The sequence below is a fragment of the Aquarana catesbeiana genome, linkage group LG11, assembly GCF_042186555.1.
Source record: "Aquarana catesbeiana isolate 2022-GZ linkage group LG11, ASM4218655v1, whole genome shotgun sequence".
NCBI classification, from domain to species: domain Eukaryota; kingdom Metazoa; phylum Chordata; class Amphibia; order Anura; family Ranidae; genus Aquarana; species Aquarana catesbeiana.
The window spans coordinates 185376088-185403187 of NC_133334.1; the positions used below are offsets into that span (position 1 = coordinate 185376088).

At 44.0% G+C, this 27100-nt stretch overlaps 1 protein-coding gene across 6 annotated transcripts in view; it reads right to left on the minus strand.

The window, feature by feature from the left end:
- Positions 1-27100, minus strand: part of NFATC3 (nuclear factor of activated T cells 3) — a 1265763-nt gene that overhangs the window by 803820 nt on the left and 434843 nt on the right. For all 6 annotated transcript variants that reach the window (XM_073605111.1, XM_073605108.1, XM_073605107.1 and 3 more), the window contains 2 exons: positions 12893-13065; positions 8849-8989 (listed from right to left, as the gene is read on the minus strand). In XM_073605111.1, the coding sequence (XP_073461212.1) occupies positions 8849-8989; positions 12893-13065 (314 nt within the window). The remainder of the gene's footprint in view (positions 1-8848; positions 8990-12892; positions 13066-27100) is intronic.

Genomic DNA, 27100 nt, shown 5'->3' on the forward strand with positions numbered 1-27100 from the left:
ATCCTCTACAGAGGATGGAGGTCTGGGCCTACCTGATATCTCACTGTATTATAAGGCACTGGCATTGGTCCATATTCTTAACTGGCAAACATAGCCTGAAAGACAAGATCTGGGTTCCCCAAGAGAAATTTTTTGCAGCCTGTAATCTGGCAGAGGTGCCATTGATACCGCGTGTAGATAGAGGTTTATCTGCTGTCCCCCATTTATGTTGAACACCCTGTGGATATGGGATCAGGTTAATAAAACTGGTGAACTGTCCCTACTCCTAGCACCACTGGGTGGGTTCCCCTGATTCTCCCCCAGTGAGGATGTTGCATTTTTCAAATTGTGGCATAGAGATGGTGACTCTACAGGTTCTAAATTAGCACCTGCAGGATGCCTTCTGACCCTGGCACAGCTCAGACACACTTATGCTGGCTTCCCAATAGATGCCTGGCGCCAGAGGCAGTTAGGTGATTTCTTACTGAAACTCCCAAGCTCCTTAACACCATTTGAATCTATGTGCACATCCTGTGGCGATTCACGACACTTAAATATCACTGTCTGCTGAAAACAGGTCACAGGAGTGCAAAATGAACTGCACTCCTGTAATCCACAAGAGAAGCACAGCCAAAGGAGCTTTGGCTGTACTTCTCCTTTAAGGCCATATCCATTCATCCAAAGCGATCGATTAACAACTTGCTTCTGGGTGTACACGTTAGGCATCACTGCAAATGGCAGATCATGGCAGTAATTCTAGCACCAGACCGCCTTTATAAATATAAAGTAGTGACCTATAAAGGCTTTTAAAGTATTGCCTATGGATAATAAAATGTACGTCTTGTCGATGTTGCAGTGGCATGCGCAACTTTAAAGCATGACATGTTTGGTATCTATTTACTCTGCGTAACATCACCTTTTATATTTTATCAACCAATTGGGTTCTACATTGTGTTTTCTTGCATTACATTTTTTTTTCAAAAAACTGCCGCGCAATTACTGTGCGACATAAAAAAAATGCAAAACCAAGAGATTTTATTTTCTCTAGGGCCTCTGCTTTAAAAAAAAATGAATAATGTTTGGGGGTCCTAACTAATTTTCTAGCAAAAAATACCGGTTTGTACATGTAAACACATATGGCAGAAAAAGTCCTAGAGCTAGAGTGGTTAAAAGAATATCTGCATAGAGCATCAAATATCAGGAAAAAATATTTGGTCAGTGTAATAAGATTTAATCGTTTTTAATTTCAAATCGGAGGCACTGTCATACAATCGATCGATTAAACTATCAATACCACTGACCTAATTAAATCAAATATCCTGACAGAATCCATCTTTGATGAGTTATATGAACCAATAAGCTGAATAGATTAGTTAGACAACTGGGAAAGTGTGAGTGGGATCAAATTTTGAATTTTGATCTTGAATAGGATTGACTGGTAAAAGGAGGGAGCGGATAAAGAAAAAATATTGTCACGTACCTTAAGGGAGACTGAAAATTACAAGGTCGGCCTCTCGTATCTCCAACCCAGGTCCTGCTGAGAATGAAACACAGCGAGCCGAGGGGCAAGAGGAACACGAGTGCCTGTGGGCCCAGGAGCTTGCAGCAGGTGATGCGTATCAGAGAAGACAGAAGAACCATCATATCAGGAGTAGTAGCCATGCATCAGTTCATCTGAGGTTAAGGAAGCACTCCGCTTGTACTGCAGAACTGGGACGTATGGCAGAGTTGAGCTTCCAGCAGGAACTCACTGCAGGTCGCAGGTCTGTAATTGCAGACAGCTGGGCAGGCACTCAGGTGAGCCGGGAAGCCAGGGTCAGCAGGCAGGAGCATGGTCGCAGGATAGCCAGGGTCATCAACATGCGAGCAGCGAAATACAGAATCAGGAACAGAGCCAAAGTCAGGAAAGAGCCGGGTCTGGAGGAGCAGTGAGATAAAAGAATCCGAGATCAGGTCAGGAGTAAGCCGAGTCAGCAACCAGAGAAACACATCAGAAGTACACAGGACTCAGGGAACAGCTGAAGACCAGTCAGCATTAAAGCAGAGTCCTCCTTAAATAGTCCATCTGGCGCCAAGATACACCACCTGTACTCCCGTGCGCCCTTCTGAGAAGATTTGTGCGCGCATGCACATATCTATTAGCCAAAGGTCTTACAGGAATTCCCTGACATTGGGGGCAGCCTCCAGATGCCCACTATGGAAAGCTTCTCAGGATGAAGATGGAGGTAAGCTCGAACCAACCGTGGAGCATGAACATTAGAAGAAGGTTGCCATGAATTATTCTCAGGGCCGTAGCCCTAATGAGGAACTGAGTTTGGCCCCTTCTCTTCCTGCAATACAAGATGGCTTCTACCTCAAATTCTTCATTTCCTTTCTCACCAAGTAGTGGAGCAGGAGTCTTGGGTTGCTGATCAGGAAATGGATTAACAGATCGTTTTAGAAGACACACATGAAAAACACTGGATGAATTTTCGAACTCTCAGGCAAAAGTAACTCAAAAGCTACTGTATTAATCCTCCTTCTTACAGGAAATGGGACAATGTATCTCGGTCCCAATTTTTTTTGAGGGACAAGCCAAGCTTTACATTCATAATAGATAGCCATACCCTATACCCAGGTTTCAGGTCTAGATTACCTCTCCTCTTCTCATCATAGAATTATATTGTTTGCCTGCACTTTGGTAATAGCTTCTTGCAGGAACTGATTATTGGATCTCTAGAATTCCAGCCGATCCTGTATTGCTGGTACCGAAGGTTCTCAAGGAACATCTGGCAAGAAGGAAGGGTGAAATCCATAATTTGCAAAGAAAGCTGTCTGATGGCAGAATGCATTGAGTTGTTGTAAGCAAACTCTGCTAATGGAAGAAGAGATGCCCAATCATCTTGTGCAAAAGAAGAAAAAACCATGTAAATATTGTTCCAGGGTCTGGTTCGTCCTCTCAGTCTGACCGTTTGTGGATGATAAGCTGATGACAGTGTTTAATTCCCAAAACTTCACACAAAGCCTTCCAGAACCTGGAAGTGAACTGTACCCCACGGTCCAAAGTGATGTTAATGGGAATACCGTGTAGACATACCACTTCCCTAATGAAAGCAGAGGTAGTCTCTGTGGCGGAAGGGGTACCTTTCAAAAGGCACAAAGTGGGCCATCTTGGACAAACGATCCACTATCACGAAAATGGTGGTGAATCTTTCTGATGGGGGTAATTCGACAATAAAGTCCATTGAGATCGTGCTCTATAAAACTCACAGGAAGGGGATCCAACAGACCCCAATTTTTAGTGCTATCAGACTTGCTCCGTAAACATGCCGTGCATGATTTAACAGTCTTTGCAATTCTGTACCAGGTCTGGCCACCAGAAGGAGCAAAGAACAAAGTCTGACATCTTATGCACTCCAAAATGACCTGCCAGGGGATCGCACATGTAAAGGACCGCCATCCACAATTGCTAATTAATGCCATTCCTCCAAGGCCGATTTAATGGCAAGTAATTCCTGATCAGCAACATCATAGTTCTTTTCTGGGGCACTTAGTTTCCTAGAGAAAAAAGTGGCAGGATGAAGTAGGGATTTTGTCCCATCGTTGAGACAGTATGGCTCCTATAGCAATCTCAGAAGCATCAACCTCAAGAACATATGGCAGTGCAGGATCAGGTCGTCTTAAAATGGGTGCAGATTAGGGTTGCAACGATACCACTTTTTTCAAGTACTCGCCGATACTTTTAATGTCATGTGACAGTAGACTGTGTCGCTAGTTTATATATATATATATATATATATATATATATATATATATATATAGATAGATAGATAGATAGATAGATAGATCTCTATAGATAGATCTATATCTATAGATAGATATATATATAGATATATATATATATCTATATATACCGTATTTATTGGCGTATAAAACGCACAGGCGTATAACACGTACATTCATTTTAAGAGGGAAGTTTCAGGAAAAAAACATAAATTATAAATAAGAAACTTTGAAGCAAAATAAGGGTCAGTGCCCATCTGCAGCCTCACCATTGCCATCAATGCTGCCTGATCAGTGCCCATCTGTGACCTCACAAGTGCCATCAATGCAGCCTCATCAGTCCACATCAATGCAGCCTCACTGTTGCCATCAATGCAGCAGCCTCACCATTGCCATCAGCGCAGTCTGATCGATGCCCATCTGCAGCCTAGAGGGGACAGGGAGGGGGGGCGGGACGAGCGCCGACAGATTACATACAGTGAGAATTTCCTATGATAGACAGAACAGTGGTCCAATGGCGGCCCAGGAGACGGGACTTCCTGTTACAGAGGCCGCCAAGTAAACAGGAGATTCTCACTGTATGTAATCTGACGGCGCTCGTCCCACCCCCCTCCCTGTCCCCTTCGAGGCAGCTAAAATTGAAGTATTGGCGTATAACATGCACACGCTATTTGCAGCCGATTTTCATGGTGAAAAAGTGAGTGTTATACGCCAATAAATACAGTATATATATATATATACACACATATACACACACACTCACACACATACATACACACACACACTGGGGATGGAAAGTATTCAGACCCCCTTAAATGTTTCACTGTTTGTTATATTGCAGCCATTTGCTAAAATAATTTAAGTTCATTTTTTTCTCCTCATTAATCTACACCAAGCACCCCATATTGACAGAAAAATACAGAATTGTTGACATTTTTGCAGATTTATTAAAAAAGAAAAACTGAAATATCACATGGTCCTAAGTATTCAGACCCTTTGCTCAGTATTTAGCAGAAGCACCCTTTTGATCTAATACAGCCATGAGTCTTTTTGGGAAAGATGCAACAAGTTTTTCACACCTGGATTTGGGGATTCTCTGCCATTCCTCCTTGCAGATCCTCTCCAGTTCTGTCAGGTTGGATGGTAAACGTTGGTGGGCAGCCATTTTTAGGTCTCTCCAGAGATGCTCAATTGGGTTTAAGTCAGGGCTCTCGCTGGGCCATTCAAAAACAGTCACGGAGTTGTTGTAAAGCGACTTCGTTATTTTAGCTGTGTGCTTAGGGTCATTGTCTTGTTGGAAGGTAAACCTTCGGCCCAGTCTGAGGGTCCTGAGCACTCTGGAGAAGGTTTTCATCCAGGATATCCCTGTACTTGGCCGCATTCATCTTTCCCTCAATTGCAACCAGTCGTCCTGTCCCTGCAGCTGAACCCCCCCCCCCCCACAGCATGATGCTGCTACCACCATGTTTCACTGTTGGGACTGTATTGGACAGGTGATGAGCAGTGCCTGGTTTTCTCCACACATACCGCTTAGAATTAAGGCCAAAAAGTTCTATCTTGGTCTCATCAGACCAGAGAATCTTATTTTTCACCATCTTGGAGTCCTTCGGGTGTTTTTTTACCAAACTTCATGTGGGCTTTCATGTGTCTTGCACTGAGGAGAGGCTTCCGTCGGGCCACTCTGCCATAAAGCCCTGACTGGTGGAGGGCTGCAGTGATGGTTGACTCTCTACAACTTTCTCCCAACTGCATCTTTGGAGCTCAGCCACAGTGATCTTTGGGTTCTTCTTTACCTCTCTCACCAAGGCTCTTTCCCCCCCGACAGCTTAGTTTGGCCAGACGGCCAGCTCTAGGAAGGGTTCTGGTCGTCCCAAACGTCTTCCATTCAAGGATTATGGAGGCCACTGTGCTCTTAGGAACCTTAAAAGCAGAATTTTTTTGTAACCTTGGCCAGATCTGTGCCTTGCCACGATTCTGTCTCTGAGCTCTTCAGGCAGTTCCTTTGACCTCATGATTCTCATTTGCTTTGACATGCACTGTGAGCTGTAAGGTCTTATATAGACAGGTGTGTGGCTTTCCTAATCAAGTCCAATCAGTATAATCAAACACAGCTGGACTCAAATGAAGGTGTAGAACCATCTAAAGGATGATCAGAAGAAATGGACAGCACCTGAGTTAAATATGTGTCTCACAGCAAAGGGTCTGAATACTTAGGACCATGTGATATTTCAATTTTTCTTTTTTCTTCTGCAAAAATGTAAACAATTCTGTGTTTTTCTGTCAATATGGGGTGCTGTGTGTACATTGAGGAAAAAATGTATATATATATATATATATATATATATATATATATATATATATATATATTTATTTTTTTACAAAGGGGGTGGGGGGATGGATGCAGACTGCAGCTGGTCATGTAATTGAGCAAAGTCCAGATGCAACCTTTGCCCTAGCGTGAGAAAGTGTGGTAACTGTCCGGCAGAGGATTTGTCAGTAGAGAGACCTCCCTTTCAGACTGGTACTGTCACGTACCTTAAGGGAGACTGAAATGACGAGGTCAGCCTCTCTTGTATCTCCAACCCAGGTCCCGCTGAGAGCGAAACAGAGGGAGCCGAGGGAAAGGAGGAACTCGAGTGCCTGTAGGCCCAGGAACTTGCAGCAGGAGAAGTGATTCTGAGAAGACAGAAGAACCATCAGATCAGGAGCAGTTAGCCATGCACCATAGTTCAACTGAGGTCAAGGAAGCACTCCCCTTGTACTGCAGGACTGGGACATATGACAGGATTGAGCTTCCGGCAGGTTTGCCGAACTCTCAGCAGGTCGCAGGACTGGAATCACAGACAGCTGGGCAGGCACTCGGATGAACTGGGAAGCCAGGGTCAGCAGGCAGGAGCGTGGTCACAGGATAGCAAGGGTCATCAACATGCGGGCAGCGAGGTACAGAATCAGGAACATAGCCAAAGTCAGGAACAAGCCGGGTCAGGAGGAGGAGCGAGATAACAGAATCAGAGATCAGGTCAGGAGTAAGCAGAGTCAGCAACCAGGGAAACACATGACTCAGGGAACAGCTGAAGACTCGCATTTACCCCTTGTTTAAGACACTGAAAAAGATCTTTTCCCCTTTTCTTTTGTACTTCCCCTTTTGAAGAATTGGAGGAAAATTTGTTGGTGGCTTCAGTTCTATGAAAGTTAGGTAATGTCTTCTTTGAAGAAACGACATATAGAAGGTATTCCACAATGAACGAAAATAGATATTTACATGAGTTTATTGTGGTTTTTGTTTAATAGTTTCATGGCAGATCCAGTCTGGTTAATTCACCTTTCCACTCTGATGACTAAGTGAATATACTGTATATTTAGATTGGGTTGTTTTCTTTTCTAGTATTTGGTGCTTATTATTAATACATTTTTTGTACAGACTCCCATAGGGATTTTCTAGCACCCTAGCTATACACTATGGACATATTTCATTTAATAATGCTGATGATGTTTCAAGCTTGATGGAACAATAAGGGGACATGGCGCAACACACAAAGACACACCGTGAAAGGACAAGTGGCAAAGCATGGAGATTATATAAAAAATGTACAGGTTTTTGTGATAAAGTCCTGGATAGTCAATTAAAAGAGCAAAACAAAGTCCATATAGTACATTGGGGTGCTTTAGCAACGCTAGTGGCAGCTCCCTTAAGAGTGAAGCAGTTCTCTGGAAGACCATGTAAAAACAGCAAGGTGCGCCAGACTAAGTGTAGCAGATCAAGTAAACAGGAATTTATTAAAAATATTCAGACAAATGGCTACTCACATAACAGTGGAAGATAATAAGCATGTGTATAACTCCAGAAGTCAAGGGAGTCCAAGACTGTGTTACAGCAGGATGGAAGAAAGGGCCAGACAGAGCTCTGCCTCGCGGTGGGGGAACCAGTGAGGAACGCACTCCCGATACTCCGGAACCGGAAGTGACGTTGGCACGTGTCAGATGACGTATTTCTAAAATCTCTAAAATCTGAGGAAAAAAACGGAAGCTTTGAAACGAGTCATCTGACATGTCCCAAAGTCACTTCTGGTTCCAGAGTATCCTGAGTGTGTTCCACGCTGGTTACCCCTGGGAGGCAGAGCTCTGGCTGACCCTTTCTTCCATCCTGCAGCAACACCGCAAGGGGCCCGCTGTGACCCAGCATTGGACTCCCCCAAGTGACCACGGACCTCTGGAGTTTTACACACGCGTATTATCTTCCACTGTTATGCGAGTAGCCATATGGCTGAATGTTTAATAAATTCCTGTTTACGTGATCTGCTACACTTAGTCTGGCGCACCTTGCTGTTTTTACATTGTTTCAAGCTTAATGCAAGTGTACACCAATACCCCATTATACCAATTGTGTTGTATATGCATAGTGGATATTATTTTGTCACTAGACGATTGTACATCTATTTCACATTACGTATTTCAGGTTAACCACCTCCCCCCACCATGAAGATTTGTATGATATCGAAACGCACTGGGGCTACTTTATAAAACAAACACCTATACCTGTCTACATGTAATCATTTAATGGAGTGTAATGCTGTCTCATCGATCAGCAGATAGGTTTTATTTCTTTATGTGTATTGCTTTTATATAAAGGCTGAATAAAGTATATTTGCATCTTATTAGGTACCCGGAAAATCCCAACCAAAAATAGCTTTCATCGTAATATATTACTAAAGGCTTATATGCCAGTATCAGGTTCTTTATATAACAGGCTCGCTTGCTAGCATGATTTTGCAAAATGATATTATAACAAACTGCAGTCTTCCAAATTTTTGGAATGTCTCGCTGTGAAATAAGACGGTTAAGCAGCCCATAGAATAGATCGGTAGATCAACTTCTGTATAACTAGCCTGCCAATACATTGATTGAAATTTGTCTGGTCCCTGCTGTGTTACTGCTGCTAGAGAGAAGAGGGTGCACTCTGCATTCACACAGTCTGAGCCAAAGCAGCTGCTGGAGTCACACTTCCAATGGGTGACTGAGTAGACTGAAACGTTGATTTCCTAAGCGCCGTGCAAAATCTAGTTTTTCTTGTAGTTTTACATTATTAAACAATTAGAAGACATCCCACCTTGGCCTTTCTCAATAAAAATTACTTTTGATTCAGGAAGGATGTTGGATCCTGCGATTATCATCTCAGCTCCACCGGTTACTGAGCAAGTATTTATGCTATATTTGTCCACTTGAGGCAACTCCTGAGCAGATCGTTGGGCTGACAATCAAGAAATAAACAAGAAAAGTTGGAAAAAAGCAAGTTCGGTGAACATGTATATATTTTACACATACACACACGCACACATTAAATAGAGAATTATTTCAAACCCCAGAAACATGTAAGTTTATTGATTTTAGCAAATGCAGCCCATGAGCCTACTACTGAATTTGGGGAGGGCTTCTTGACCCCCCCCCCCCCAAAAAAAAATGCTCTTAGCAGTACTCTGTGGTGAAATGCCTTATACCTAAAACTCCAATGCCCTGCTTACTGAGACTTTGCAGTGTCAGAGCTCCCAACTTCTCTGATTTGTTGAACAGCAGACCTTCCGAATGGCCACTCTAGTTGCTACTGTTGACACCTAGGCACTACAGGACAAGATAATGATATAGGGGTTGTCAGGAGAAACAAAAGTGACCAAGTGAGTGACATGGCTCGAATGGGATAGGATTAGGATCTCTTCTACAGAGTGAAGATTCAGCAAGCTGGCCGCCAGACAGGGAAGTATAAGGGCTCATATTGGCGGGTGTTATTATCCTGCATTTGGAATATATGTCAAACCCAAGTCAGCAAAATTACAGTGAATTTAAAGAAGTTGTACACATTGCAGGTCCGAGGTTATGTGTGGCCTACTTAGCATTGCATTTTTTAGACAAATCATGCCTTACTAAGGTGCGTTTGACCTCCAGGCAAAGCAGTTCAAAGACATGATTTTTTTTGTCAAATGCTGTATTTCACATTTGAAGGCAGCTGCATGCATTTGAATGGAAGATGCATAATTTGATGAGAATGCTTGTCGACGTGAACCCTAAAGCAGTTTTCAATCACAGGGTACTGCTATGTACATTTTTAACTTTCTTTCAGGGTTGCTTTAAAACTTAAAGTGGAATTCAAGCCAAGAGTGATAATCTCCCACAGATTTCTATAATTACAGGCATCCACTTCTACATCATCCACTTTTTACTTTTATTAATGGTTAATTACAAAACGATCTAATCAAACCATTCAGGACCCCTCCTCTCTTGGACCAACAACTATTGCTTTGAGCAGGCAAATGTGACTGCTCACTGACACTTCCCTGTTCCGTTGTCGGTCCCAGAACTCCCAGCCAGCAAACTTCACTCTGCTGCACTCAGTCCTACCTCTCATTTCCCTTTCATGTGAGGTATGCATTTCACAAGCTTGTGTGCATTTGTCTGTTTCAGTACTCCCAGCCAGCTCTGCCTCAGTTCCTGCAGATTAGAGGCCCTTCCATGCACATGCTTTTTAATGAATAACGGAGCTAGTGTATAATGTGCATGCCCACCAGCAGCTCTGTTTGCCAGTGCAGGAGAACTGCAGTCACATGAAAGGGAGCAATACTGCATTAAAAAAGGTACAAAACCAGTGATTTTTACCTTTTGGAGCATATCATAAAGGGTATTGATTGCTTAAGGTTGCAGTGGCTCTTTCAAGGCATTAAAGCTTTACAACCACTTTAAGTGCAAACAGAACGAATATTAAACATATATGTTCAACTAGAAATAAGGAAAATCATAAAAAGACTCCCTCACAATTATTTACACACAACGTTCAAGTTCATAATTTTAAAGTACAGAGGGGTTTCAGACTATAGAGACTGACCATCACGCCTATGATTTTAATGACTGCAGTAGGGGCCAGACCCATAGGATCCAGCTAGATAAGCTACAAGTTGCTTTAATCCACCATTGGTTTCTATTAACTTGAAAAAAAAAATGTAGGTGGACTTGGCATTTAAAATGTATACATATGGCTTGAAGTTCAGTTACATACTGTAGCTGGGGTAAAAGACCAAAAAAAGTGGGAAAAGAGTGTGAAAAATAAACGCACAATGGAAAAAAGTCATTTTAAGTTTGATGGCTACTGAGCTGGAAAATGCTTGTAAGTATTACAATATTTAGGGGGGGGGGGGGGGGTTAAACTACCCACCCAGTCTCCATATTCAACATACACAAGAGAGTGTGCCATTAACACTGCATTCATGCAAAAGGCAGGGTCCCATAGTTTGTTTCTGGTCACACATTTAGACCATACAGTATGATCGGGAAAAAAAAAATTGTATCCTATAATCTTGTAATTCTTTTCTCTTTTATTAAGGACACAGCTGAATTTTGGAACCTTATATCACCATGCACAGGAGGAGGATGCTTGGAGCAAATCTCACATCTACTAGAAGGCATAGTTTGTAGCAAGCAGTACAAAAACTATAAATCCCAACTCCAACATAGGCTAAATGCCTAACACAGCAAAAGAGCGGGAACCTGTGTCCCCAATGAACTCAGAGAAAAGTATTTGACGATGAATACCACAGAGGAATTTCAACTTACCTGTAAATTCTATATCTTATATTAGACTACAGTACAGGACACAGGCATCTTATTTATACACAATGGGTTATAAGGCTTGTACCTTCAGGAATTAAACATTACCGAGCTTTTAAGGATGCGCTCCCCCTGGGGCTCCTCCGCTATAACTCTACCCCACTCAGAGTCCTTCGTTTTGTAGCAAACAACGCAGAGTAACAAGGGGAATATAGGGAGGGTGGTCTGTGTCCTGTACTCTACTTTAAGAGCCAATCTGATCCACTGTAATGGACATAAAGTATCTACAGTGATAGAACAACATGTACACACACCATATGTTGCTTGAATGAAGATTAGGCCCGCGTTCACATCAGCATGATTTGACATGTCAAATCGTACCCTATTGCCGGCAATGGCACTGTCCCAACCGGTGCGGTGCAGCACCACTTTCAAAAAGTAGTTCCTGCACTACTTTGGGCGACTTTGGGGGCAATTTCAATAGACATCTGTGCATGGAACTGCACAGATGTCTCTCAAATCGCCCCTGAACTGGCACTAAAAAGTGGGTTTGAAATTGTGTGAGTTCAGCTGAACTCGCACAATATCAAACCTGCGTTCAATGTGAACAAAGGCAGAGTACACACGACAAGTCATGATGCAGCAGAGCCAGGGAGAGATGTCCTACCTGCCTTCAGGCCACTAACCTAAAGTGTGCATGCTTGGTAGGGGTGGAGTTATAGTCTACCTTGGCCATTTGTGCTTAGTGTCCATCCTTCTGTAGGTAGCTGCATAACTTATTGTATGAATTCTACAGTGTTATGTCCCTCACTGAAAGATAGTGAAAAGTATTTTTAAGAGACAGATATTGTATTAAGCTGGCCATACATTATACAATTTTCTTGTTCAATTTCCTTTGTGATTAACTTAAAGGGGTTGTAAAGTCAGAAGGTTTTTATCCTTTTTAAAAGACTTGTCATGTGTAATATGCATCAAGATAAAAAAAGTCTTCTGTGTGCAGCAGCCATCCCATCCCCCAAAATACTTACCTGACCCCATCCCTGTCCATGAGTGACTCGGCTGTCCAGGACTCTCCTCCTGATTGGCTGCCGCTGTCAAACAAAGTCAGTTAGCCAATCAGGAGAGAGGGGCCAAACTGGAGCTCCGTGTCTGAATGGATACAGGGAGCACTCGACGGGAGGGAGGGGCCAGGAGAGCCAAAGCGGGATCAGAGAAGAGGATGATCTGGGTTGATCTGTGCAAATCCACTACACAGAGCAGGTAAGTATGACATGTTTGTTTTTTTATGGGAAAAATACGGTAATTTACAATCACTTTAAACTATGTAATGCAAGGGCCTGCCTAATTGCATACACATTAAAAGTGTTTATGTTTGACCTCATATTATATGGTTTTGGTAAATCTAAAAGGAAGTTGTATAATGTATGGCCAGCCTTACTTTGGATCACTTGATCTGAATATGCAACCAGAAAAAAACTAGGGTCCCTTTCTTTTGCATTCTGATTTGCATACTAGAAATACATGTTATTAATTACCAATTATCAAGTTTGGTAATACTTACAACATTCAATGGGTATAGAGGCAGTTTGTAATGACAGCACTTTTCCATTGGGCTGGGGTATATGTGCTCTGAAGACCAGGCGCACACGAGTATTCTTCCTGCCAATGTCAGTCTCTCCTTTGCGCAGTTCAATATCAGAATTTCTCAGCTTTAAAATACCAGCACAATCAATACTGTAATAGAATTCATATACATATTAGCTACATTAGAAACAGTTACTGAACCAAGATGCTTGAAATATCTAGACCACCCCACCAGAACTATGTTCCCCAAGTTTTGAATTATCAAAAACAGGCTGCAATCAACATTTATAATTTCATATAAAACTTTTGGAAAACCCTCTAGCATATAATTTTCATTTATTTTCCTTCAAAAGACAGAACGGCATTTTTATCCGGGTTCATGAATTACCACTCCGAAGAAAAATGAGTAAAATAAAAGCATAAAACTACATGGTAACCCTGGTAACCCTGAAACAGATCTAAATTTATTGGAGGAAATTGGTCCTGATGGGGTTTTTTTTACATTTCGTGTACATTATCTGTAACATAGTATGCTTATTTACACAAAAGTCTGAAGCCCTCATGTTTTATCAGCAATGTTGTATTTTAACTTCTGAAAAGTTCCCCATAATGCCACAGTTTAACAAGTTCCAACCCATGTCTCATGTGATCATTTTGGCAAAATAACACTGCTACAATGTGCTATTGGAGGTTACACGGTATCTGAATATATGCAAAGCTAAATTTTTTCTGTGCAGACCAAACGAGAAATAAAAGATTGTTTAAAGTGATTGTAAACCACCACCTTGTAAAACAGCCTATTCAGTTTAAAATTGCAACAAAAGCCAAAACATTTGTGTATAGATATAAAAAGGGTATTTATAATGTTTTTTTATAAGCATCACATTCCCTCTGCCCCCTCTGTTCTCAGCTGCATAAGAACTAGGGGGAGGAGAAGCAACAATATACTGAGCTTCTCAGTGAATTGCTGTGTCAGGACAAGTCTGATCATTGGAGAGCAGGCCGAGTTCAAAGCACACCTAGAGAACTGACCACGATGTGTTCTCCTGCTTAGTGTGGTCAGTATTTAATAGGAAAGCAGAGGGACTGGCAGAACACCAGGTATTTTACACAAATGGAAGCCATACAAAGAACAGGAGACTTCTTCATACAAGTACATGGTACAGCAGCCACATATCAGGAATGTGCAATGCCGGGTAACAAATACTTTAAAGTTTCATGAACTGTAGGGAGTCATCCAACTCTGCTTAACATCCCTACATCCCCTGCACCTTCTTTCCCCTCCCTGACACCTTCTTCCCCTCAGTGCAAGTGACACACGCGGTCGCTATGGGGCCCGCAGCCGAGTTGGGGCCTGATGAGTGGCGTTGCTAGGCGGGTGCGGGCCGCACCGGGTGACACCCACCAGAGGGGTGACACCCTTAGGTAGCGGCAGCCGCACCACTAACACCGCTCGCTGTCCCTCAGCGGCGCGGACCGAAGCCACCTCCCCTCCTCTCTGTTTACATCCACAGAGGAGGAGGAGCCTGCGCTCAAGCCTCAAGATACACACACCGCTGTGTGTATCTGGAGACTGTCAGCGCTGTTCTGAGGTATGTAAGGGGGGGGCGCGCCTATACTGCTGGGGGGGTCTGCACTGAGGGGGGGTGGTCTCACTAGTGGGGGTCCTGCACTGAGCGGGGGTGGTCTGCACTAGTGGGGGACCTGCACTGAGGGGAGGTGTCTGTACAGCTGGAGGGGTCCTGCACTGAGGGGGTTGTCTGTACTGGGGGTGGTGTCTGTACTGCTGGGGGGGTGTGCACTGAGGGGGGTGTCTGTACTGATGGGGGGGTGTCTGTACTGATGGGGGGGTGTCTGTACTGATGGGGGGGTGTCTGTACTGATGGGGGGGTGTCTGTACTGATGGGGGGGTGTCTGTACTGATGGGGGGGTGTCTGTACTGATGGGGGGGGTGTCTGTACTGATGGGGGGGTGTCTGTACTGATGGGGGGGGTGTCTGTACTGATGGGGGGGGTGTCTGTACTGATGGGGGGGGTGTCTGTACTGATGGGGGGGGTGTCTGTACTGATGGGGGGGGTGTCTGTACTGATGGGGGGGGGTGTCTGTACTGATGGGGGGGGGTGTCTGTACTGATGGGGGGGGGTGTCTGTACTGATGGGGGGGGGTGTCTGTACTGATGGGGGGGTGTCTGTACTGATGGGGGGGGTGTCTGTACTGATGGGGGGGGTGTCTGTACTGATGGGGGGGGTGTCTGTACTGATGGGGGGTGTCTGTACTGATGGGGGGTGTCTGTACTGATGGGGGGTCTGCACTGAGTGGTGTCTGTAATGCTGGGGGGGTCTGCACTAAGGGGGGTGTCTGCACTGAGGGGGGTGGTATGTACTGCGGGGGGTGGTCTGCACTGGGGGGATGTCTGTACTGCTGGGGGGCTGGGGCCTGCACTGAGGGGGGGTGTGTAATGCTGGGGGGGTCTACACTGGAGGGGGTGTCTGTACTAACGGGAGTGTCTGTACTGAGGGGTGTCTGTATTGCTGGGGGGTCTGCACTGAGGTAGGGGGTGTCTGTACTGATGGGGGTATGCATGTGTGTCTTTCAGGGGCTGCATACTAGGGCTGGGGAAAAAAATCGATTTGAATCTTGAATTGCGTTGAGGTCAAATCTATTAAAATTTTCAGCAAATCGATTTTTTGGATTTTTTTTTTTTTTCACCAGGACTGGCTCTGACACCGCGCCGGTCCTGAGGAGCTGCGGGCAGGAGTTTTTAGGCGAGGCCGCGGCTTCGGCTTAGTCCGCGAGGCCGGACGCCGCGGACTAGGCCGAAGCCTTGGCTAAAAACTCCTACCCGCAGCTCCTCAGGATTGGCGCAGTGTCCATCAAAAAAAAAAAACACCTCGATTCGAATCATGAATCGAGTTTTTTTTTTTTAAATCGCAGATTTTTTTTTTTTGAAGATAATTGCCCAGCTCTATTGCATACAGTATACTGCATACTTTGTTGTTCGAAATTAATATAAGCTGTTGCCTGGGTACTGTGCCACATGCGTGTGGTAATCTGTTGTTCAATGGCAGTTTTTTTTGTGGGGGGGGCCCCATACAACAATTTGCTATGGGGCCCTGTGATTGCTAGTTACGCCCCTGCTTCCCCTAGAGTTTTCTTGCTGAAGTTAAGCCAGCCATACATGGCTCGAATCTCAGCCGGTTCAGCAGGGATCAGCTGAGATTCGATCCATGTATGGGAAGGCTGGTTGTGCTGAAGTCAGTCCACCCCCCCCCAGCAGAAGAGCACAATAGCGCTGCGGGAGGCAACCCCCCCATCAACACTGACTGCGTTGATGGGGGAATAGAGGGAAAATGGAATCATCTATAGCTTTCCTTAGCAACAAGTGCCTGAAGTGACTAAAAGAAACAAGAAAGGAAAAAAAATACAAATACTAAATGTGTTCCTACATTCACTAGAAAATGAAAAACTAAAATGTGTCGTGCTACTTCAAAAATGAAATGTATGGGGGTGTGGCCGGATGTAGAGTGGGAAGGACATCTGAGGAGTGAGCTCTGTGGCTATCCTGTCTGACCCTGCTCTCCATAGCCCTTTTTTTGGAAAAAAATCCACTTACCAAGCAGAATATCAGCTCCTGCGGGCCCTGCGCATCCAAAGATGCCTTCTAAGCACCATTCCTCTGATTAGACAGCGAGCGAGCAAGCAGCAGAGCACTACCACAGCCGCATGTCCGTGTGCCATCTTGGCTCACAGACTGCAGGCACTACTATCTGACATGGATTTCTCCGCAGACCAAATGCAGAAGGCAGCCCCCTCTGCTCAGCCAGAGCGCGCAGATACCACGCTAATCCTGCAGGCGATAGAGCAAAGCAAGACCTCCATGCTGGTGAGAATTGACTACTTGACCGCTGAGTGTACCCAGATCCGCAATGACTTAGACAAAATCAGCGGTAGCCTCACTGAGGCAGAGTCCAGCGTGGCAGCCATGGAAGATACTACCGCCCAGCACGATCAGCTCCTGCAATCTCTGCAGCAAAAGATCCATACCCTCATAGCCAAGTCTGATGATGCCAAGAATCGGCAGCATAGAAACAATGCTCGGGTACTGGGTCTGCCAGAAGGAACCAAAGGTGAGCACGCGGCGGAGTTTGCTGAACCATTCTTTAAAGACCTGCTAGGCCTCACTGATCTCTCCGTACCTATGTTCACAGAGTGCCAATGGGTCGCCTCATTCCGGGTACCCCATCCAGGCCATTCCTAGTCCGATTCCTTAACTACAGGGACAGAATTCTCAGCGAAGCCAGAAAACGCCCGGGCCCTTCTGAGCAAAACAACATCAACGGTGCATCCATTTCCTGACTTCTCCGCTGAACTCCAGACAAAAAGGAAATCCTTCAACGACATCAGAGCAAAACTGCGTACAAAGGGAATCCCATACAGTATGCTATATCCCAGCCACCTCAAAGCCCCCTATGGGGCTTCTTTTATTGGCCAAAGTACTTCCTTGTCCAGAGAGAAAAATATCACCGCTCTAAAGGAGGTCTGTGAAGAACAAACATTTTCTCCATGCTTGAAATAACAGGTGCAGGCAATGCTGGTAATTGAGAGGTAAACGAGAAATCCTGGACAGCCGCACTCAAAAGTAATCTTCGATCTTTAAGTATAATCATAAAAATACATGCCACAGCATCACAAAGCAGGAAAGCTGACGCGTTTCACACTGTAGTCAGTGCTTAATCATAACTCATACTTCCTTGTCCAGCTTCATTCTTCTGCTGGGATGGGGTGTGTGTGTTCTTTTCTGTACAAATCCTCTCAGTCTGACTTTTTTGCTTTTCTGATTTTGCTACGCTCTGTCACCTACTGCTGAACTATCCAAGGTGTGCTGTTTGAGCTTCCTGCAAACTGCAGATGGACACTCCTGTGACCTATGATCGTAAATACGGTTTATTCCCACTACCCTAGCTGCATTGGAGGGGAGCTATCTGCTTGAATGGCACCTTACACTCTCTCCTTGAGTCTCCCAAGGAACAAGCCTTCAGCATATAAAGAGCTCTACTACAGGACGCCCTACAGGCATCTTTTAAGACCTTTAGATTTTGCTACGTGGACGAATCCACTTTTTTCTACAATAGTTTACAGAACGACTACTAGCCCAGTTATGTTGGGGTGTTGGCTACGTAGTAGGGAGTTTAATACCAATGTATTTACTGCTCGTGTACTCATTTGTGTCTATATGCTTACCATTATTTTACCATATTTGAATTTCTATGCACTGTGGGAATTTTATATATGGCTACTCCAGAAGGTCATGATAATGATATCTGATCTTAGGTTGGTCTCCTGGAATATACAAGATCTCAATGACAAATTCAAAATGCTCATTCTTCAAATTTCTAGCGTCTCACAAGCCCCACATCCTTTTCCTGCAGGAGACCCATCTCACCAGAAGCCGTATACTGTATTTGCGTAGATCTTGGGTCAGACAAGCATTCCAGGCTACTTACTCCACCCAGTGCTGTGGTCTTGGCCTAGGCCGACAAGGCCCAGGCCAGAACTTTGCGGGGGGGCGGAAAAAGAAAAACCCCCGCACGCAAAAAAAAAAACAAAAAAACATAAGCTTTCCATCTCCTCCTGAGTCCTGGCTCCTGCACAAATACAGTCCCCGGTGGCCGTTGGACTGGGTGCAGACTGGGTAGTGACTGACACTAATACTCGGCCAAGGGGGGAGGGGGGAGAAGGCACTGGCGCCCCCATAAAGCGGCAAAAAGATATTGGCAAAAGCGGTCTCGGCTAGGACAGGCTCCATTCGGCCATGTGGACTCAGCTTCCCTCAGCTCGGGCGGAGGGGCAGCTCAGGTCACCTCGGTTCGGATGGGCTCAGTTGTGCTCAGGCGGGGGGGCGTTCTTAGCTCCCCTCAGCTGTGCTTGGACGGGGGGTGGTCTCTGCTCAGTTGGGCTCAGCTATAGGACTCTTCCTGGGACCTTTCAAGTGAAGGAGGCACCCTTACCTAGGAAAGCAGAGGCAAGTGGGTACCACATTATTAAGAAAGGAAAACTAACAGATTGAGAAGGTATAATATATAAAAACACAAAGCGCTGTGATGATTAATAACTAATAAATATACACATCAAACAAGTGAGGCTGCTATCAAAAAAGAAGTGTTCAGAATCACTAAAAATATATGAATAAAAACGTGTTTGAAGCGCTTCACAATGTGATTAAATAGATGAAAAATTGGCTCTTAAACACTGGTAGCCATATACTAAAAATAATCCAGCTGTGGTAAAAACATGCAATATAAAAAAAATTTGTGACACCATGTGCATAAATAAATTCTAATGTGTTAAATATTGAGTCACTTCTAGTGATATTCCAAAAAGCGTGAATAAATACATCAGACAACAAAATTCACATAGAGATTAGCTTTAGTCCCAATAACAAAGTTCTTCAATAGCACACAATTGCTTAATAGGGGTGCTCATTGGCAGTTTTAAACGACAATGTTCCTTTGCTTTAGTCACATCAGATGTAACGATCACCGTCAGACATCATATGTAAAGCAGATGAAAGAAAGATATCATTGCGCAATGCTCTTAATAACAGGTACACAAGCAAACATGTATTAGATCCACTCACGTGCGCCCAATATTAAAAAGCATATGCAGGTGTATAGAGCGGTCAGCCGCCTCGGACAACAGCAGAATCGCCGCAGTACACAGCTAGATACTGACAGTCTGCATAGTGCGTCCTTGGCTCCTACCACGCGTTGTATCACGGTCACGTGACTTTTTCAAGGATGAAAAAGTCACGTGACCGTGACGCAACGCGTGGGAGGAACCAAGGACGCACTATGCAGACTGTCAGTATCTAGCTGTGTACTTCAGCGATTCTGCTCTTGTCCGAGCCGGCTGACCGCTCTATACACCTGCATATGCTTTTTACTATTGGGCGCACGTGAGTGGATCTAATACATGTTTGCTTGTGTACCTGTTGTTAAGAGCATTGCGCAATGATATCTTTCTTTCATCTGCTTTACATATGATGTCTGACGGTGATCGTTACATCTGATGTGACTAAAGCAAAGGAACATTGTCGTTTAAAAATGCCAATGAGCACCCCAATTAAGCAATTGTGTGCTATTGAAGAACTTTGTTATTGGGACTAAAGCTAATCTCTATGTGAATTTTGTTGTCTGATGTATTTATTCACGCTTTTTGGAATATCACTAGAAGTGACTCAATATTTAACACATTAGAATTTATTTATTTATTTGTATTTATTTATGCACATGGTGTCACAAATTTTTTTATATTGCATCTTTTTACCACTGCTGGATTATTTTTAGTATATGGCTACCAGTGTTTTAAGAGCCAATTTTTCATCTATTTAATCACATTGTGAAGCGCTTCAAACACATTTTTATTCATAGCACAGAAGGTAATTGTCAGCAGTAAAAATAGCAAAAGAATATCACTTTGCATCTACAACAACCTTTAACCTGTATATAGAGAAAATTTGAGCTTGAGCATCCCGATGTGTGAAGAAGGAGCTTCTTTGGCTAAATTATTTTGGCTAGCCAACGGGTCTAAAGATGTCCCATAGACAGGAGCATATCTACCACGAGGCGTTGGCCATGGGAATTTTATTGTTAGGGGGGCGGCGCCTGTCCTTTCAGTGGTTGTACTGGCATAACACCTGCAGATGCAGGCATCAGCCTGGTATCATTTTTTAGAGCCGGAGGTTGGCGGTCTTGTAATAGCAATCGGAACGGCTTACTAGCCACACATAATCTTACTATTGGAACATCACTCAGTCCTCTGGGCTTTTGTCAACGTATACCTACCTCCACCGGTGGACCACGCTTTGCTGTGGTCCACACACATTTTATTTGCCGGTGACTTTAACTCCATCTTGGACCCTGTCCTTGATTCCTTCAACTCACTGCAAATGGCTTCCTCGGATCTCACCCAATGAGCATATGCTTTCGCTCTTACAGAGCTTTTGTGATGGAAACACACTGACTTCAAGGTTTTTTTCCCCACCCGCACACGGCCCACAAATCAGGTTCCAGAATAGATTTAGCCTTTAATAACTCTCAGGTACTTTCTAAAATATCAGGAGCCTTGTATCTTCCAGCAGGAATATCTGATAATTCCCCTCTCGAATTGTGCCTCTGCCTGGGTAGTCGGCAGGACCCAGGTACCTGGAGACTGGTCCCCAGATGGATTCACAATGAAAGTGTAGCTGAACGAATATCTCCACAAATTGATTTCCCTACTGGTCTCACAACATGAACACTGCATCAACTGGGATGGTATGGGATGCCTTCAAGGCTATGGTCCAAGGCTGCTACATATCATGTATTAAAGCCACAAGAACCGACTAACTCTAAAACCTAGAGATTAGAGAGTTTAGAAGCTGACGCTTCGGCCACCTTTGCAGAGCATCCCACACCAGTCAACCATCTCCAACTGACACAAGCCAGGAGGGAAATTGTGTTACATTATACTTCTTTGACTCAGACTGATGTACGCTTGCTGACAGGCAGAATATTCGAATCAGGGGATAAAAATTACCGTCTACTAGCTAACCTTGTGGCAGAACCACACTTTCAAACTGTGGTGCCTGAGCACCACATGATGTGGTTATCAAAAACAGTAGTCTGTTCAACTGATCTCAATGCAATTCTCTGAGTTCTAGGTCTTCTTTAGTGAACTTTCCCATCAGCCTTAGAGCCCCGCTCCAGGATCTATTAGCTCTGCATTGCTAAAACTATCATTACCCTCCCTGTCCCCTGAGGAGATAGAGGCTCTAGATCAGGGATATGCAATTAGCGGACCTCCAGCTGTTGCAAAGTCCCATCATGCCTCTGCCTCTGGGTGTCATGCTTGTAGGTGTCAGAGTCTTGCTATGCCTCATAGGACTTGTAGTTCTGCAACAGCTGGAGGTCCGCTAATTGCATATCCCTGCTCTAGATGCTTCAATATCAAACCCTGAAATAGAACTAGCCATAGCCTCGCTCCTGCCTTCCAAAACTCCCAGCCCAGATGCTCTTCCAGGAGACTGGTACAAAAGGTATACCAAAAATTTATCCCCTAAATTTCAGAAACTTTTCTCTCAAAGTTTTGAAGATAACTCCCTGCCTCCCTCTATATACGAAGCCCACATTATACTTATCCCCAAATCAGGCAAGGACCAAAAACATTGCGCCTTCTATAGGCCAAATTTCCTTATTAAATTCTGACCTTAAAATTTTGGCCAAGGTCCCTGCCACTAGGTTGGTCAAGGTCCTGCCTGAGTTAGTGGACATAGATCAAACTGGCTTTATGCCAGGGAAGTCCACTGATGACAATCTATGCAGGGCACTCACTCACTTGCAGCTTCATCACCCTCATTTGAAATCTTGTTTAATGGTAGCTTTCGATATGGTGACTTGGAACTATATGGTAACAGTCCTTCAAGGATTTGGTCCCTCTTCTGTAAATGGATAAGCATTTTATACAAATCCCCAGTAGCTCAAATTAAAATCGGTGGACTGCTTTCTGACCCCTTGCCAGTGGAGCGGAGCACTAGACAGGGCTGCCCCCTCTCCCCGTTTCTATTCGCTCTAGTTATGGAGCCTCTTGCCACAGCTCTCAGAAGATCAGACTTGGTGAAGGGCATAAAAGGTATAGAGGAAAAACTTGCCTTATATGCGGATGACCTAATGCTATTTCTCAATGACCCAGGACCCTCACTTCGAGCAGCTCTAAACATTATTTCTGAATTCTCTGTTTGTCTGGGCTTAGGGTAAACTGGGATAAAATCTCAAGCTCTGCCAATTGACCCCCGAACCAAAGTACAGGCAGACCCCTCAGTACCCATAACATGGGCCACTTCTATCCATTATCTGGGTATCAATATTACCCTTAGGGTCTCAGATTTTGACAAATTGAATCTTTACCCTCTACTCACCCGGCTCAAACTAAAGCTGCGAGCCTGGGATAATATGCCACTGTCCCTCATAGGCAGAATAAACCTGATTTAAAAAATTCTCCCGGTTTTCTTATATGCGCTAAGACACTCTCCAATTTGGATTCCCAAAGCCTTTTGACAAAAATTTGACTTTACTATTGCTTCCTTTTTGTTGAGATCTAATCCCCTGAGAATAAACAAATCTATTCTCCAAAGACCCTGGACGGAGGGAGGTTTAGCCTGTCCGGACCTTCAGAAATATTTTTATGCGGCCCTACTGACCCATGCCCATAACCGTGTATCGTCTGATGAGTCTAATGCTGCTGTGGTTCCTGAAGCGGCATATCTTGGTTTATATGAGTCACCGAGAAATGTATTGTTTAAAGGTGTTAAGGCATCCCTTTTTCTCATTCACGCTATGAAAGTGGTAATTAAAGTCTGGCAACGGTATGCAAACAGAGAGGATCCTCCTACTCGGTCCCCAGATACCACTTTTTGGCTCAACACACACCTCCCTGAATTTCTTAATGTCCCTGACCCAGTCAGGACACTGGAACAATTTGTATCAATGGGTCCCTACTGTCTTTCAACTCTCTCAAGGAGAAATTTGGGTTTACCAACCGCCAATTCTTCAGATACCTTCAACTCTGCCATGCCCACACTGCCCAATTTGGGTCTCTCCCAGTAATTCTCATTCAGTCCTACCTCGAATCAAAGTTATGGGATAAACAACTAGTTAAGCCCGCATCTAAATATTTATAAAACTCTTACCCTCGGTACATTTTGGTATGGAGTCATTGTTCGCAAAATGGCAGAATGAAATCCCGGATCTAGATTCAGAGGATTGGGAAGACATCTGGGAAGACCCGTTTTTGCAAGTGATCTCCGTAAGGCAGGGCTTGACAAATTTGCTTGGATTCTAGGAGCCAGCTAAAAAAGTTAGGAGCCAGGTTTTTTGTAAACGACCCACAAAGGTTTATTTTCAATATAAAAAATAAATTCTTAAATTTACACAGAAAGACCGTCCCGCTAGTGGCTGAATAGCGCCGCTAAAATGATGGTAAAGCGGCGCTAAAAATAGCGCCGCTTTACCGCCGACGCCCCCCAGCTCGGTGTCAAAGGGCTCTAAGGGTCCGATCAGGTCCGCCTGAAAAACTGACAGGCGAACCTGATCAGACAGCCCGTGTAAAAGGGGCCAAGCAGGGAGATGTCAAATGAATTCATTTTAATTAAGAAAAAAATAAACAGTACTTAAAAAAAAAAAAAAAAAAAAAGCTATTATTACGAAAAAAAAAAAAAGGCTATCTACACATTCACCATTAGGCAAAAGGCGCCAGATGATGCCCGCAATCACTTCCTTCTCCACTTTGGGAAGGAGATGGGCGGGCAGTGAAAACAGGCAGGGGAAGCTCCGTTAGCATTGCATTAGCATTGCTGGTTGTGTTGTCATACCAACTGCCACCACTAGATAGTGCCAGATTCCAGAAGTACTGCAGAAGGCCGCAAAGCCGCGGCCTCAATTACCGGCCGCACGGGGGGGGGGGTCGGGGTCCGCACGGAGACAGGATACTCCAGGTGTGCCGCCCCAGGTCGCTAATTCTAGTCTCAAATGCGACCTGGCGCCCGGGATTTGTCGAGCCCTGGCGTAAGGGATCGATTGATTCAGTTTAAACTGATCCACCGGGTTTATATGTCGCCCCAAAAATTATCCAGGATTTACCCCCCCCATTCTATAGCTCTCCCTCTGTCTTATCTCACTAACTCTGCTGCTACCTTTATTACCATAGATTTGTATTTGTTTGTTTTTCTCTTTTTTTTCTCTCTCCTTTCCCTCAGAGATGTGTTTTTTGTTTTTTTTGTTTGTTTTTTTTAACATTCTGCTTAATAATTTGTGAATCAGTACTGCTTGGACCTTGAAGAAGGGGACATATCTGGGAGAAGAGATGCAGATTTTAATCACATGATATGATCCTGTCCTATGATTCATGCTCTCTGGTAAGAGGTCATGGGCTTCATCACTACTTTGACTAAGATCCACATCCCTATGAGCGTGTCAGTTTGCTTGCTGGGCTTCTTAGCCCACCGCCAAGCAACCAGGACCCTAATTGGACTTTTTTTACGTTAGGAAGGCACTGCCTCTAAAATGGAAACAACCAGAAGTACCCTCTCTCAATATGTGGAAATCGATGGTCAACTTGGCAGTTCCTCTCTACATAGCCGCTTATCCAGACAGGTGCTGCCCAACCAAAGTTGATAAAAATCTGCCACATTTGGCTAGAGTAGGATACGACCAATGCCACACAATAGCATCCAGATTACCTCGTCAGACAACAGGCGGATAAGTAGTCAGTGAAGTAATGCCATCTTTGCCGTTCTGTGGCAGCTTTGTTTTATAAAACTTACCTTCCTCCACAGTTGAACTCCTGAGGATGGATGTTTAAGTCTAGTTTAACCCATATCCTGACTCTATCCTACCATTTAGAGGTCATAAGCAGTTCAGGTTAGTTCTTAATTTAGAGTAATGTCTTTACAGGTTTGTTTTGTGATTGTATATGTTTGAGCCGGGGTATGCCCAGATGCTCTGTACTGTAACTCTTTATTTTTCTCTGAAGACTTAAAATATTAAAAATATATATATCAAAACAATTCATAGATCAATATGTTGAGAAATAAATCAATATCAGTGAAGTACAGTGCCTTGAAAAAGTATTCATACCCCTTGATGTTACAAAAATGTATGTATTTTATTGGGATAGACCAACACAAAGTGGCACATAATTGTGAAGTGGAAGGAAACTGATAAATGGTTTTCCAAATTGTTTACATATAAATATCTGAAAAGTGTGGCATGCATTTATATTCAGCCCCTTTACTCTGATAACCCTAACTAAAATCTAGTGGAACAAAAGCTGGTCAGAGTTGATGGGAAGATGGATGGAGCCAAATACAGGGCAATCTTAGAAGAAAATCTGTAGAGTCTGAAAAAGACTTGCAACTGGGGCGGAGGTTCCCCTTCCAGCAAGACAACGACCATAAACATACAGCTAGAACAGCAATGGAATGGTTTAAATCAAAGCATAATCATGTTTTAGAATGGCCCAGTCAAAGTCCAGACCTAAATCCAATTGAGAAACTGTGGCAAGACTTGAAAATGTGAAAAAATATATGCTAAAATATATACTTGCGCTGGCAAATGAGGTTTAATGTAGAAAAATGTGAAGTAAAGTATTTGGGTGGCAAAAATATGAATGAAATCTACTTACTAGGCGGAGAACCTCAGGGGGAATCTAGGATGGAAAAGGACCTTGGGGTCCTAGTGGATGATAGGCTCGGCAGTGGCATGCAAGGCCAAGCTGCTGCAAGTAAAGCAGACTATTGGCATGCATTAACCGCTTGCCGACCAGTGCACGGCGATATACGCCGGTACAATGGCACGGCAAATGGGCGTACCTGTACATCCCCCTTAAGACGCGGCATTGTGGGTGCACGCGTGCCTGCCACGTATTCCGTAACCGCGGGTGTCGCGGACTCGATGTCCGCCGGTGTTCTGCGATCGTGTCACAGAGTGGCAGAACGGGGAGATGCCTATGTAAACAAGGCATTTCCCTGTTCTGCCTAGTGACATGACAGGGCTCTACTGCTCACTGTCATCAGGAGCAGTGAACGCTGTAATGTCAGTGGTAGCCCATCCCCCAACAGTTAGAATCACTCCCTAAGACACACTTAACCCCCTGATTCCCCCCTAGTTTTAACCCCTTCCCTGCTAGTGTCATTTATACAGTAATCAGTGCTTTTTTATAACACTGATCGCTGTATAAATGACAATGGTCCCAAAATAGAGTCAAAAGTGTCCGATGTGTCCGCCATAATGTCGCAGTCACGATAAAAATCACAAATAGCTACCATTACCAATAAACAAAAAAAAAAATCCATAAATCTATCCCCTACTTTGTAGATGCTATAACTTTTGCGCAAATCAAATTGTTTGGCAAATTGTTACCAAAAATGTGTTAAAGAATACATATCAGCCTAAACTGAGAAAGAAATTCATTTTTTTATATATTTTTGGGGATATTTATTATAGCAAAAGGTAAAGAATGTTTTTCAAAATTGTCGCTTTTTTTGTTTATAGCGCAAAAAATAAAAAACACAGAGGTAATCAAATATTACCAAAAGAAAGCTCTATTTGTGTGAAAAAAGGACATCAATTTTGTTTGGGTGCCACGTCTC